At 36.8% G+C, this 14,472-nt stretch overlaps 1 protein-coding gene across 1 annotated transcript in view; it reads right to left on the bottom strand.

The window, feature by feature from the left end:
- The window catches only part of LOC136264346 (IgGFc-binding protein-like), a 68,605-nt gene that overhangs the window by 33,026 nt on the left and 21,107 nt on the right, over positions 1–14,472 (bottom strand). The window contains exons 12-20 of the mRNA XM_066059101.1: positions 11,246–12,017; positions 11,074–11,204; positions 10,844–11,014; positions 7,435–8,376; positions 7,217–7,387; positions 2,970–3,911; positions 2,741–2,911; positions 951–1,889; positions 726–896 (exon numbers count right to left, since the gene is read on the bottom strand). Of these exons, the coding sequence (XP_065915173.1) occupies positions 726–896; positions 951–1,889; positions 2,741–2,911; positions 2,970–3,911; positions 7,217–7,387; positions 7,435–8,376; positions 10,844–11,014; positions 11,074–11,204; positions 11,246–12,017 (4,410 nt within the window). The remainder of the gene's footprint in view (positions 1–725; positions 897–950; positions 1,890–2,740; positions 2,912–2,969; positions 3,912–7,216; positions 7,388–7,434; positions 8,377–10,843; positions 11,015–11,073; positions 11,205–11,245; positions 12,018–14,472) is intronic.

The following is a 14,472-nucleotide window of genomic DNA, read 5'->3' as shown; positions in this document are numbered from 1 at the left end:
TTTTTTCTCTAAAATAAAATTGACAGATTTTTCAAAGCTTTGCTGCTTCCATTTAACTAAATAAACATATTTCATAACTGTACAGTGGATCTCCATTATCCAAACACTCGTATGCTGGTTCAGTCATAAAAGTGTTTAGATAAGTAAATTAGTTTGGATATTATAATTCAGAGCTGTATTCAACTACTCTAATAAAATATAGACACTAGTGCTGTGAACCGGTATGCGAAAAACCGGTTATTAACTGGTATTGTCTAGGTCAGCCAATTACCGGTTAAGAAGCCTTTAAACTGGTTCTGCCTACCTACTTGGTAAACCATAAATTACCCCTGCTGACACATGTTAACATCATAACATAACCTCAAAGCATGTGTAAATATGTGATTGCAATAACTGTTATTGTAAGACCTTTGGTACCACCCAAAAGCTTCCAGCAGGCTTGTTGAGTATTATTATGTCTGCCAATACCACTGTATTACACAGAAACCAGTTACCGGTTAACTGCCAGTTATTGGTTACTAGTTAACCAGTTTTGAATTTGTTATCGAGTTCACAACTCTAATAGACACTCTAATAGAACATACACCTGGTGACAAAAATACTCTAATAAAACAGTCACTACTACTGTTTTTTCAGATAACCAAGGTTTCAGGCTCATACCGTAGTATTTTTCACATACATATTCACTATTTATTGTTCACAAAGAACCCTTGCCACTTTATTACCTTCACATTCAGTTTTATTAATGCACACCCTATTTGATAAAATTTGTCCACTTGGACAGAAACATCCTTCAACACAACCACCACTACAATCTGTATCTTCATTAGTATCACATGTCTGAGGACATGATGGACCACATTGTTGATATACCATACCTGATGGACAGGTGATAGCTGTGAAAATAATACAAAATATAAACTTTTACAATTTGTTCAAATTACACTTACGACAAAAGAAGTTCCTCCAGTTGGGAATGATGACACCCCTGGATGCACATGCTGATGCATAACTAGATATACTGTTACAATAACACTCTTCTCTCTCTGCTTCAGTACATGAACAATAGTCTAACATACAGCCATCAATAAAAGGTGTGGGGTTTACAACACTATTGCACACACTAAAGACACTGTTAGTGAGTTCATTACATCGTGATTGTGCTGCTGTCATGATACTTGCTGGACAAGGTGGTGGTGTATCTAGCACTCCACACGTTGATGATGTGTTAACATACAACCAGCTACTACCAAATTCATCTGCTGAAGTTGTCACTGAACCATCTGGTAACATAAAATCATCACTAGCATCATTGTTGTAGTTCCCACACAGTCCACACAATTGTCCCTGCCAACTACTAGATACAGTAATGTCAACTCGATGTGATCCATCCCAACTTATTTTTACAGGGAACTTAATTTTGAGTAAAATGTATGGGTGTCCTCCTGTCCTCAATACTTCTACTCCACTAGAATGATGGACCACTCCATCTCCATTATTTGGATGTAATATGCCATTGATTGTGATTGTTCCACCTCCACCTCTTGTGAGATAGATTTCTAGTCCTCTACTAGGAATGACAACTCTTACAGCACTTGTAACTGATACATGAGAGTTAATAGCAGTATTAGAACCTGTAATGATGAACTCAGTACTGTTACATGGTTGAGACAGAACATATTCACAATCTCCTTGAAAGTTAAATGTACGAGAGTCAAATGATCCATAGTGGGGATCTCCCCAACCATAACAATTTGGACCATCAACTAGACAAGTTTGAGATTTGCAATCAAAATATCCTCCATATTGACAAGTACAACTTGTGGTACAGTTTGGTTGTATCACATCTCCAAGTGTGTACTGAATTTCCATATAAGTACAGTATAATTCTACAATGAGGGAACATATGGTTTGCTTAATAGCAATTTATGTTATAGTACATGCCTACACTAAGATATGTGACAAAATTTTTGAAAATCACCCATATGGGTGCATGTGAAATAATTAGAATTTTCATGTTTAGTGGGTTGCTAATAAGAGATGGACACAGTTTTGAAACTATTTCAAGAATTTTATTGTAATTTAAGGTATTGAGAATGGCTTAAAACCATCAACAAGTAGACTTGCACTATAAAGTTTGTGAGTTGATCATTAGGTCTCAAATGCGTGTGTCCATAGGATGATTTTCCAAAATTTGGTCACATATACACTGTAGTAAGCTTTCAAGAGTTCTGTTCACAGCTATCTGTAATACTTGCACTCTGGCTTTCCTAGACTGCACAACATAATATTGTGTGTCTTGATCAGTAATATTATCTTTAAAATGATATTAGTCAGTCAGTCAGTCAGTCAGTCAGTCAGTCAGTCAGTCAGTCAGTCAGTCAGTCAGTCAGTCAGTCAGTCAGTCAGTCAGTCAGTCAGTCAGTCAGTCAGTCAATACTGGGGTGAATTTAATTCAATTGATGTATTTATTCATATCCAGCAAATAATGGTAAAATTTACAAAAGGGGGCTTCATGAAACCTTTGAATGCTTACCCTAACCACAGGGTGTAATGGAATTCTGGTGCAATCTACATGTGCCTTTTTTTGTTGTTAAAAATATGTACTTAATAAAGTGGTCAAGGTACAGTATATGTAACTATGACAGCATACCTACATAACATGTCAGTGTAAAACTGAAGATAATACATATTATTTCAAAGCAATATGGAAAAGCACATAAAATTTATTATATTGTACCTTCACATTCAGTCTCATTTATACATTTTCCACGGAACAAAACTTGTCCACTTGGACAGAAACATCCTTCAATACAACCACCACTACAATCTGTGTCTTCATTAGTATCACATGTCTGAGGACATGATGGACCACATTGTTGATATACCATGCCTGATGGACAGTCAGAAGCTGTAATAACAATAAAATGTTATAAATTCACGTTGATTCTTCAATACCAACAACTTACGGCAAAAGAAATTCCTCCAATTAGAAATAATTACTCCTTTTGATGCACACTCTGCAGCATAACTAGATAAACTATTACAATAACAATCTTCTCTATCTCTCTCATTGCACAAACAATAGTCTAGTTTGCAGCCATCAATGAAATCACTGGGATCTACCACACTATTACACACATTGAATACACTGTTCATTAGTTCATTACATCGTGATTGCGCTGCTGTTGTAACACTTGCTGGACAAGGTGGTGGAGGTTGTGGTACTCCACAACCTTCTGATGTTTTAGCATACAACCAGCTACTACCAAAATCATTTACAGAAGTTGTCACTGAACCATTGGGAAACATAAAATCATCACTAACATCATTGTTGTAGTTCCCACACAGTCCACACAATTGTCCCTGCCAACTCCTTGACACAGTGATCCTAACTTGCCCTGCCCCATCCCAACTGATTGTCAATGGGTGCCCAATTGTAAGTATTATATGTGGTCTTCTACCTGCCCTAGCCACTTCCACTCCACTGGAACGATGTACCACTCTGTCTCCATTGTTTATTAGTAATTCACCATTAATTGTAATTATTCCATCTCTACCGGTTGAGAGAACAATTTCTAGTCCTTGATTTGGAACAATCACTTTCACTAAATGTGTCACTGATACAAAAGGACTACCCCAGAGTAAGTTAGTTGCTGTAATGATGAAGTCATTATTGTTACATGGTTTAGTAAGAACATATTCACAATTTCCTTGAAAGTCAAATCTCTTTGAGTCAAATGATCCATAGTGAGGATCTCCTGATGCATAACAAGTTGGACCATTAGCTGAGCACTTTTGAGGCTTGCAAACAAAATATCCTCCATAATGACAAGTACATCTTGTACTACAATTGGGTTGTATTACATCTCCAACCTCATATTGAAGTCCATTATAGTAACAATACAGTGCTAGAAAATAAAAATAAATAAAAAGTAATTTCACAATATAGGGTGTGCAGTCTTGCAGCTGATCTTTACTGCCATCAGTAACAAAAATGATTATTATCTAAAAACACAATTCAGGATGTCCAATAAAGTTCTATACTTTTTGTTTGCTATTTGATAAACAGTCAAAGTAATATTAATTCATTAGATTACGCTTTTATCTAATCAAATAGTTTAGATATACAGCTACTTGGGCAGGCAGTGAGTATGACAATGTATTGGCATCATGAAGCAATGATAGTTTAGGAGAAAGAAAATTTGCTAAATGCACACTTTCATTAAAAGTACTCTAATAGAATCGTTAAATATTCTCTAATAGAACAGTCATTTTAAAATTCATTCACGTAGTACAATGATATACTCTGCTATAACTACTAGTGAAAAGAATAGAAAACTAGCCAAAAATTAAGTAAACCTGATTACCATAGATTCCCTAAAAATTTGACAGATTCCGTTCGTGTCTGGCCGAACAATTAGGTAAAAATGTACCAACCCGGTGTTATTGTTGAATTTTTTAGGGATCTATCCCTAATACAGTCTGCATGCTTCATGGCTATGTTATTTGCGATCTGCTTACTGGTGGATTTCTTTCTACAGGGACCAACAGGAATGGCTTGTGGCGGAACTGACGATACTGGCCGCAACACTCACTTCGCTGCAGCACTATAACTTATATACCGTGATTGCCTACATTATCCAGGAGAGATGATCAATGTCAACATCGCTTTTGTATACAGTCACTCGACACTAATAATAATAGAAACCACAATCAATACTATTAAACTAGCTATCTTGTGAAATCTTGCTAGCTCCCAGTTGCTGCACGAAGTGTTCCATGACTTAACAGAGTGTTATATCTGAGGATGTATCATGTTTGTGGGCTCCAGGAGAGATGTTATTCCATAGTGGCTATTTGTCCGGTTCCGGACACCGATTTCACCAGGCTATTCGTCCAGTTCGGATCGCGTGGTCCTGTTCGTCCAGTACTATTCGTCCGACAGTGTCACCCATAACTCGAGTATCAAACAAACTAGTTGTATGAAGGTAAGTTTTGGGGTGAGCTCGCCTCGAACTCACCCCAAAACTTACCTTCATACAGACAGTGAAAGTCATCATTTTGCTTAACAGGCAAATGTCACGTTAGCGTTAGGGTCGGGTTCAGCTTTGGTTTCTTCTTCACTGGGTATTCTTCTTATATAGGTTTCTTCTTGAATGACGTATATAAGATAGAAACTAAGAGAAGTGGGTAGCTGGGAGCCACGTAACACAGTGGTTACGATCCTTGCCTCACACACAGGAGGTCCCGGGTTCGATTTCCGGACAGGTCATAACTTTTTTTTCGCTTGAGGACTCTTTTTGTCTAAGTTTTTATTTACGTGAACCGAGCCGGACAAATAGCTTGGTAAAATCGGCATCCGGAACCGAACGAATAGTCTCTACCATGTTATTCTGTAAACAGAAACGAAGATCGTTTTGTGGTAGCCGTGATGTCACACGATGATATCATTGGGCATGTTCGTTCTCTGAACAATTTCACACTTCAGGTGCTTCATCCAGCATCGAGGTAGCATATTATGTGAGGTCACTGGGAATCCTCAGTACTAAAGAAACCTTCGTCAACTAGTACTCCAAGTGCCGAAAAATTAGCGCGCTTATAATAGAAGCTTTCTTTCTGCTTGCCAAAATTTAGAGCACATTGCGTTCAAAGCACAGGGAGTGCCGAATATTTAGAGATGCCGAAATTTTAGGGAATCTACGGTAATACTGATATTATCTACAAAATATTCCTGGATTGCTCTTGCAAGCATAACAGGTAATGCTTTTAGCATTGCTACAAAGCATAATACTCAATTGTATCAGCATAATGGTGTCATGCCTACTACAGTAGTTAATCATGTATGTATACGGCAAGCAGTTTTAAGAACAAACCAAAATTCAAGACTATAATAATGGTCTCAGTGGTCTGCTGTAAGCATATTAATAGTCATTTGGATGAAAGTAAGTTTACTTGATATGCATGCACATTATAGGCCGAGCAAGGTAGGTACTTATCAAGCACTGCAGGAATATAGCAAATGGTATAGCACAGGTCCAATATTAGTTGTATAAGTAATATACTATACTAACTTGAAATATTCTAATATACTAGCCAGTAATACAGCTCCCTTAATAAGTAGGATTTGACATCACAAGCTCTGGCAGATTAGAACATTGTGCGTTTAAGTGTTAAGTCCCATCAGTCACTTGACCATGTGTATGTATCTCTGTGTAACATGATCATATGTCAACTGGTTGTTAACAGTGAGAAACTCAATACAAAACAACAACAATTCACTTACGTATGTAGCTTTGTTATACTCTTGGATTCTTAAATTACTGAGTTTTAAATACACTGCTTTTTGTTATAGCATAGATATAATGGATGACTACATTGTGACAAATTATCTGGCTGTTACATTAGGGTGACTTCTTTATTAGAGTATCTCAATCTCACAGCATGTTTGCACAAACTGAGCTGGCTGGGCAATACACTGGTAGGTATCATAGGAGAAGGTATTCTAATGATACCATTACCATACCAGATGAGTTTAGAAAATACTACCATACTGTCTAGAGATTATGATGTTATTACCAGCGTGAAAGATGACTTTCTAATTGCATTAAAGTCATTTAACATGTTTTATCAGCCTTCTCTCACAATTTCCAAAAGAAAGTTCATTCCATTTTCATAATTAAAAAAAACAACAACCAATTACCCTTGTACAGTATGTAGATGTAGCTACCATGATATTTTCACACCAGCTTTGACAAATCCCATACTGTTCAGCTCTACTATGCACTAGCCTATATATTAATTTTAGTATGTATTTTATTTACCAGTGATTAAAATTTCATACACTTTTAATTATGCTCAATAATTACACCTGCATTATCTCCAGAGTTTGTTAATAACTTTACATTTTTAATGTTTTCAATAAACTTAATAAATTAATAAATGAATAAATAGATAATTAGTTTGTGACAGAGTTACTGACTGTTCTATTAGATACAGTATGGCATAATAATATCCTTTAGGCATTTACTATGTTCAGAATTGTGTCAGCATAATTGGCAGTGTGCTCAACCCTGGTAAAGTCACCTAGCGACATAAATCATTAAGGGACATGGTCATAATACTTCACTCATCCAAGGGTTGAATGAAGTATTGTGGAAGTGCATGAGCATAGGTTTTGATTTTGATTTCAATAAAGCACACATAAATAGTTTACCTAGGCAGTCAATCAGATTAATACAACTTCCTTTTGACAATACTTGTCCACTTGGACAGAAACATCCTTCAACACAACCACCACTACAATCTGTATCTTCATTAGTATCACATGTCTGAGGACATGATGGACCACACTGTTGATATACCATGCCTGATGGACAGGTGATTGCTGTGAAAAAAAAATGATATTACAATGTAAAACTGTTATCCACTTACGACAAAAGAAATTCCTCCAGTTTGAGATAATCACTCCTTTTGATGCACATGTTGTAACATAACTAGATAAACTGTTACAATAACAGTTTTCTCTATCCCTCTCACTGCACAAACAATAATCCAATTTACAATCATCAATGAATCCACTGGGATCTACCACACTATTACACACATTGAATACACTGTTCATTAGTTCATTACATCGTGATTGCGCTGCCGTTGTAACACTTGCTGGACAAGGTGGTGGAGGTTGTGGTACTCCACAATCTTCTGATGTTTTAGCATATAACCAGCTACTACCAAACTCATATACAGAGGTTGTTAATGAACCATTGGGAAACATAAAATCATCACTAACATCATTGTTGTAGTTCCCACACAGTCCACACAATTGTCCTTGCCAACTACTAGATACAGTAATGTCAACTCGCCATGATCCGTCCCAACTTATTGCCAATGGGTATCCAATTGTTAGTAAAACATATGGTCTTCCTCCTATCCTCATTACTTGTACTCCACTAGAACGATGGACCACTCTGTCTCCACTCCTTGTCTGTAGTATACCATTGATTGCGATTGTTCCGGGTCTACCCTGTGCAAGAACTATTTCAAGTCCTTTATTTGGGAGCATCAATTTCACTGAACTTGTTCCTGATACAAAGCCACTACTCCACAGTGTGTTAGTTGCTGTAATGATGAAGTCACTATTGTTACATGGTTTAGTGAGAACATATTCACAATTTCCTTGAAAGTCAAATTTCTTTGAGTCAAATGATCCATAGTGAGGATCACCTGATGCATAACAAGTTGGACCATCAAGTGAACACCTTTGAGCTCTACAAACAAAAGTTCCTCCTTGTTGACAAGTACACCTTGTAGTACAATTGGGTTGTATGACATCTCCAATCTCATACTGAAGTCCATTATGATCACAGATGATTTCTAACACAACAACAGTGCATTGTTAAATATTAGGTGCAAAATATAAGGACAAAACTACTTAAAACTAATGTTAACTTTGTGCTATAGTAAAGCTTTTGTATATGTGTGAGACTATGACTACTTTATTTGAGTATCTTGATCATCCTGCTTATCGTGAAGGGGCATGGTGCCATTTATTGTTTTCTACAGAAAATCTTAAGGGCCATGCAATCCACTAATTGTTATAAGGGAATGTCAGCATGTTTTGAGCTTTTAAGGATGTGGTTGCCATGTTTTATAGGAGTAGCTACACATATCTACTCCCTCCTACAGTAGCATAAACACATAAAATAGTTAAATTTTAGTGGTATCGAAATACATCCATCGTAAATATAAAATGATGCCTCAGTATGGTTTCTCTGCGTGAAGAATAAGATAAACATGTAATTTAAGTGGCTTGCTGTAGTGTATTTTTGTTTTCAGCACTGGAATGAATTTGATGCTAGATGCACTAAGACTTTTTTATAAAGGTGATTTTTATCATCATACAGTACAATAGTACTGTATAGTAGGGACTACAAAGTTGTGCAATCACCTGAAAATGTACAAAAAGCAACCACTGTGACTGGGCCTGTGAAAATAGGGCATGTGGGAACATAAAAATTGCCTACTTTTTCAAACTGTAATGTCATAGCTTTGTTGTTTGACCATGAACTTCTCAACATTTATTAAACATTTAGTTGGCTTTAAAATACAACTCACAGAATGAAAATACTCTATCCCAATACTGAGATATGAGATTTTATGTGGCGGGGTGTAGTTTGTGCCCACATGCCCTATTTTCACAGGCCCAGTCACCATTTGTATTTAAAATATTCCGTCTGGGCAGTTGAACATGTCTAGTCATACTTTGCTTGACCCATCAAATCATACACTATGATAATAGTGTATAGTAGGAATCACAAAGGAGTAGGTGTGGCCCACAAAATAATATCACTCAAAAAAAGCCTCAATTTCTTAAGCCAAAACAAGCTTTCAGATCGACCCGAAATGCTTTCAACAAGTTGATACGGAATTTTAAAAATAATTTATTTAATGAAATTATCTACTGACTGAGTAAGTAAGTAAGTAAGTAAGTAGCTGACTGACTGACTGATGCCTTCAGACAAGTGCAACTCGATAACGACTAAGGCTACAGGCTTGAATTTTTCACTGTTCGACGACATATTGCAGTATGTACAACGCATTTTTCATGGACTTAACAGTGTCCTCCTTTGTGTCCCATTCATCTTTGCTGACAGTGAAAGTGTCGATTTGGTGATAGCACGTGATGGCTTCCCCTCATAACGGAAATCGTCCTTATTTGTCATAGTGGCTATTTTGATATCAGAGGTGCTTTTCAAACAGTTCTTGATTCATACTGCTGTGTAACGGGTTGAACATAGCCGACAACGAAGCGTAATGGATACTTCACTTTTCAGACAGTAATTGACATAACTGCGGCGCGTAACACCATTTCTTTCTTTTGGTATGCATGGATTGCAGAGGTGCTTTTCGAACAGTTCTTTATTTGAAATGCTGTGTAACTGGTTGAACATAGCTGACAATGAAGTGTAATGGATACTTCACTTTTCAGACGATAATTGGGGCATGCGGCGCCATTTCAGATGCGGTATGTGTGGGCTCACTACTCATAATTATTATTTACAAAAATAGTTAACAAACAAGTTCACAGAAAAAATTGGAAATTTCAACTAGAGTAGGGACCATAACACATCGACAAAAAAGTACTGAAACAAGCTGGAGTAGACTGAGTAGTGCACGATATTAATTCACAGTAAAACTATAAGAAGTGTTATATCCCTACTGTGCATTCCATTATGGTATCTTGAGCACAGTAGGGATATAACACTTCTTATAGTTTTACAGTGAATTAATATCGTGCACTACTCCAGCTTGTTTCAGTACCTTTTATCGATGTCTTATGGTCCCTACTCCCTATTCTAGTTGAAATTTCCAAATTTTTCTGTGAAGTTGTAAAACTGAAGAACGACATTGTGATTTTTTTGATTTTTTTGCCAGAAGTGAAGTGCTGCCTAATGTTAATGCTGATGACTGCCTATAGTCCATTATCAAGAGTTATAATAGTGGAACTTACCTTTGCTCTTCTGTACACCTTCAAATAGATTTTCAACTATTACACAACTCCTTGATTATCCAATAGTTTGTTTAAGTCATAACCCAGGGCTTAGGAAACTCGATCAATGCTACCAGACGGTGTGTACACTACTAGCAAAAGCTTGGCTGAGTTACAGTACGCGTACTTAATAGGAGAATTTATTGAAAGACAAAGCACCACCACACTACATCACTACTTGAAGAAGAATATGCTTGATAGCCCAATGCTTTACCATCCATGCCATAAAATGTTCCACATACAAAAGTAGCTACAAAACAGGTATACTTTAATCAGAGTTGAATTAAATACCTTGGCAATCAGATCTATCCACGCACTTGCCCTTTGATAAAACTTGTCCACTAGGACAGAAACATCCTTCAACACAACCACCACTGCAATCTGTATCTTCATTAGTATCACATGTCTGAGGACATGATGGACCACACTGTTGATATACCATGCCTGATGGACAGGTGATAGCTGTAAACGGAAATTGAAATATTAAAACAATATTTTGATGTCAGGTATGTGCCACTTACGACAAAGGAAATTTCTCCAGTTATTAATGAATACGCCATTAAATGCACATGCTGCAGCATATGTGGACAAACTATTACAGTAACAATCCTCTCTTTCTTCTTCACTGCACAAGCAATAGTCTGATATGCAGCTATTAATAAAATATGTAGTGTTAACCACACCATGGCATACACTGAATACACGAATACACTGTTCATCAGTTCATTACATCGTGATTGCGCTGGTGTCAGCACACTTGCTGGACAAGGTGGTGGAGGTTGTGGTATTCCACATGTTGGTGTTGTATTAGCATGTAACCAACTAGTACCAAACTCATTAACTGAAGTAGTTAGTGAACCATCTGGTAGCATTAAATCATCACTAGCATCATTGTTGTAGTTCCCACACAGTCCACACAATTTCCCCTGCCAGTTCTTGGACACAGAAACTTCAATTCTACGTGATCCATCCCAACTTATTGCCAATGGAAATCCAATTGTTAGTAGCACATATGGATGTCCACCAGTTCTTATAACTTCTACTCCACTGGAACGATGTACTACTCTATTCCCTCTGTTTGGTTGTAGCACACCATTGATTGTGATAGTTCCACCTCCACCTCTTGTAAGATAGATTTCTAGTCCTCTGCTAGGAATTTTCACTCTAACAGAACTCGCTGATGACACATAATGACTGATGGCAGTATTTGAAGCAGTAACGATGAAGTCACTGTTATTACATGGTTTTGTGAGAACATATTCACAATCTCCTTGAAAGTCTAATGTATGAAAATCAAATGTTACATATCGAGGATCTCCAAAGACATAACAAACTGAACCATCTATCAAACATTTTTGAGGTCTGCATGTAAATGTTTCTCCTTGACATGTGCATCTTGTAGAGCAGTTTGGTTGTATCACATCTCCAAGGGTGTACTGTTTCCCCTCATAAGTACAGTATAGTGCTGAAAGAGAAGTTATATTGACATTGTTAAAATACTTTCTTAATTTTATAAGCACTGACTTTAACATTAATTTTTGTGTTTTATTGTGGCCTAACACTTGTGATACCAGCCATTAGTAATTTACCTATTTGTGCTGATCACTGAAGTATTTTTCATTGCAGCAATACTTCTTTGTAACAAGCAGTTTTGTAAAGGTACAGTAGAATAACTACAAAAGGTCTAAATAAACGTATAATTACTGTAGGTTGGACTTCATAACACTGAGGTCTCCATTATTTGTTTAGAACCTGTTGTAGCCCTTTTGCTTTGGTGATGTGGAACAACACTAAACCCTAAATAATTCTGTATATCTCATTCACATGCATTTATAGTTTCATTCATACAGACATTTACAGTGTTTGGGATAATAGAGGGTGATTGAACAAGACACAGAGAGATTAGCTGGTAATAAGATGCTGATTTGGTTGTAAAATTAACAATTCGGTGTTGAGCTACGTATGTACATAATTCTAAAACATGCAGTTAATATTTTATTCCCCCAACTATAAGTATTGAAGTAATAGAGATTTAATACCAAATATATTGTATTTCAATTTAGTTAAGTTGTTATAACTGAACGCCTACAGCATTTTATACTATGAATTTCATAATTATTTTGTAATTAATCACATTTTCATTGTTAAGGAAGCATAAATGGAAAAATCACCTTAAACCACAAACAATGCTCAGAACTATCTCCTAACTGTTCTATTTGTCTATGTTGTTTTCTTAAGAAAGTTCTCTTGAAAGTCTTGAGTCTACAGTGAAGTTCATACTGACAGTACACCTCCTGTGGTCATTCGGCATGATCTTTACTTCTGAATTGCACCATTCCCTTCATCTTCATTAGTACACATGAGGGATATGCCTTCCCTGAACTTAAAGGGATATGTACACTAAGTGGAGTAGCCTACTTACATTTATCTTCCAGTTAAAATTGTGTGGCATTTTGCATGACAGTGGTATTTGGAAACCAGTTTCACCTTTCAAATGGCAATTCCATGATGCAGACATTGTACATACTGTGGTATGCCAAAAGGCACCTGCTGGGATGAAGCAACATCTAACAGTGAGAAATCAAACTCATATTCAAAGTTATTGTTTTATGCTTGTATGAAGGTATCAGGTAGTCAGTTAGTCAGTCAATAGAAAATTTTGTCAAATGAATTACAGTATTAAACTGTAGAAAGAAGCATTTTTGGCTGCTCTGAAAACGCATTTGGACTTGATTCAACCTAACCAATACTGCCAAGGTGCCATAATGGAATCTATGAGGCTGGTTTCTGGTCAATATTTATTTTGTGAGAAGTGCTAACCTACATGATCCCCAATTCACAGAGTACTACCATGCTGTATGGTGATCACTACTCAAACACAAAATTTCTAATTTTTCATTGTACTCATATAATTTCATTAAGTACTGTACACTATACTCAATTCTGTAGATTAGTCTATACAGCCAGGCAGTCACAGAAATATCACATTTAATTGTCCACCCAACTTGCATGTTGCTATTTCCTCTGCTCCCTGCTCATCCGATTGAAGCCATATATTGAAAGGAAATACAGGGAGATGAACCAAAGTTGAGGAAAATAACCATAGAAACAACATATGGAGACTTTGAATGAAAAAATACATAAGTAAGTAAGCAATGCTAATGAACTAAACTCTCTCAAAAGGTACAATTAGAATCCATTTAAACTCCACCCATACTCACAAAATATCAACACATCAACCTCAGTTTTATTTTGGTCTTTAGTTGATATCTTACTAGTAGTGGAGTCATATATAGCACACTAACATACTTTAGACTAAAATAAGTTTCAAATTTTGCTTTGAAATGTAGCGTGTGCATGTAGCATTGGCAATGCATGGGCCATTTAAATGGGTAGAAACAGCCACACTGATTTAGAGAGAAGTGTAGAGAGCTTGTTTCTACTAATTAATGATGCATTTCTCATTAATAAGCAGCTGTCAACTCAAGGTACAATAATGAATTGTAGCCTATATAAGTTAGACTTCAAGAACCAATGAGTTCTATGAGATTTCTCATCCCTTAGTGTGTGTGTGTGTGTGTGTTGTGTGTGTGTTGTGTGTGTGTTGTGTGTGTGTGTGTGTGTGTGTGTGTGTGTGTGTGTGTGTGTGTGTGTGTGTGTGTGTGTGTGTGTGTGTGTGTGTGTGTGTGTGTGTGTGTGTGTGTGTGTGTGTGTGTGTGTGTGTGTGTGTGTGTGTGTGTGTGTGTGTGTGTGTGTGTGTGTGTGTGTGTGTGTGTGTGTGTGTGTGTGTGTGTGTGTGTGTGTGTGTGTGTGTGTGTGTGTGTGTGTGTGTGTGTGTGTGTGTGTGTGTGTGTGTGTGTGTGTGTGTGTGTGTGTGTGTGTGTGTGTGTGTGTGTGTGTGTGTGTGTGTGTGTGTGTGT

This window comes from Dysidea avara, chromosome 1 (assembly GCF_963678975.1).
Source record: "Dysidea avara chromosome 1, odDysAvar1.4, whole genome shotgun sequence".
NCBI classification, from domain to species: Eukaryota; Metazoa; Porifera; class Demospongiae; order Dictyoceratida; family Dysideidae; genus Dysidea; species Dysidea avara.
Note: the sequence above shows the minus strand (reverse complement) of the source record. Positions and strands in the feature narration are given on the sequence as shown.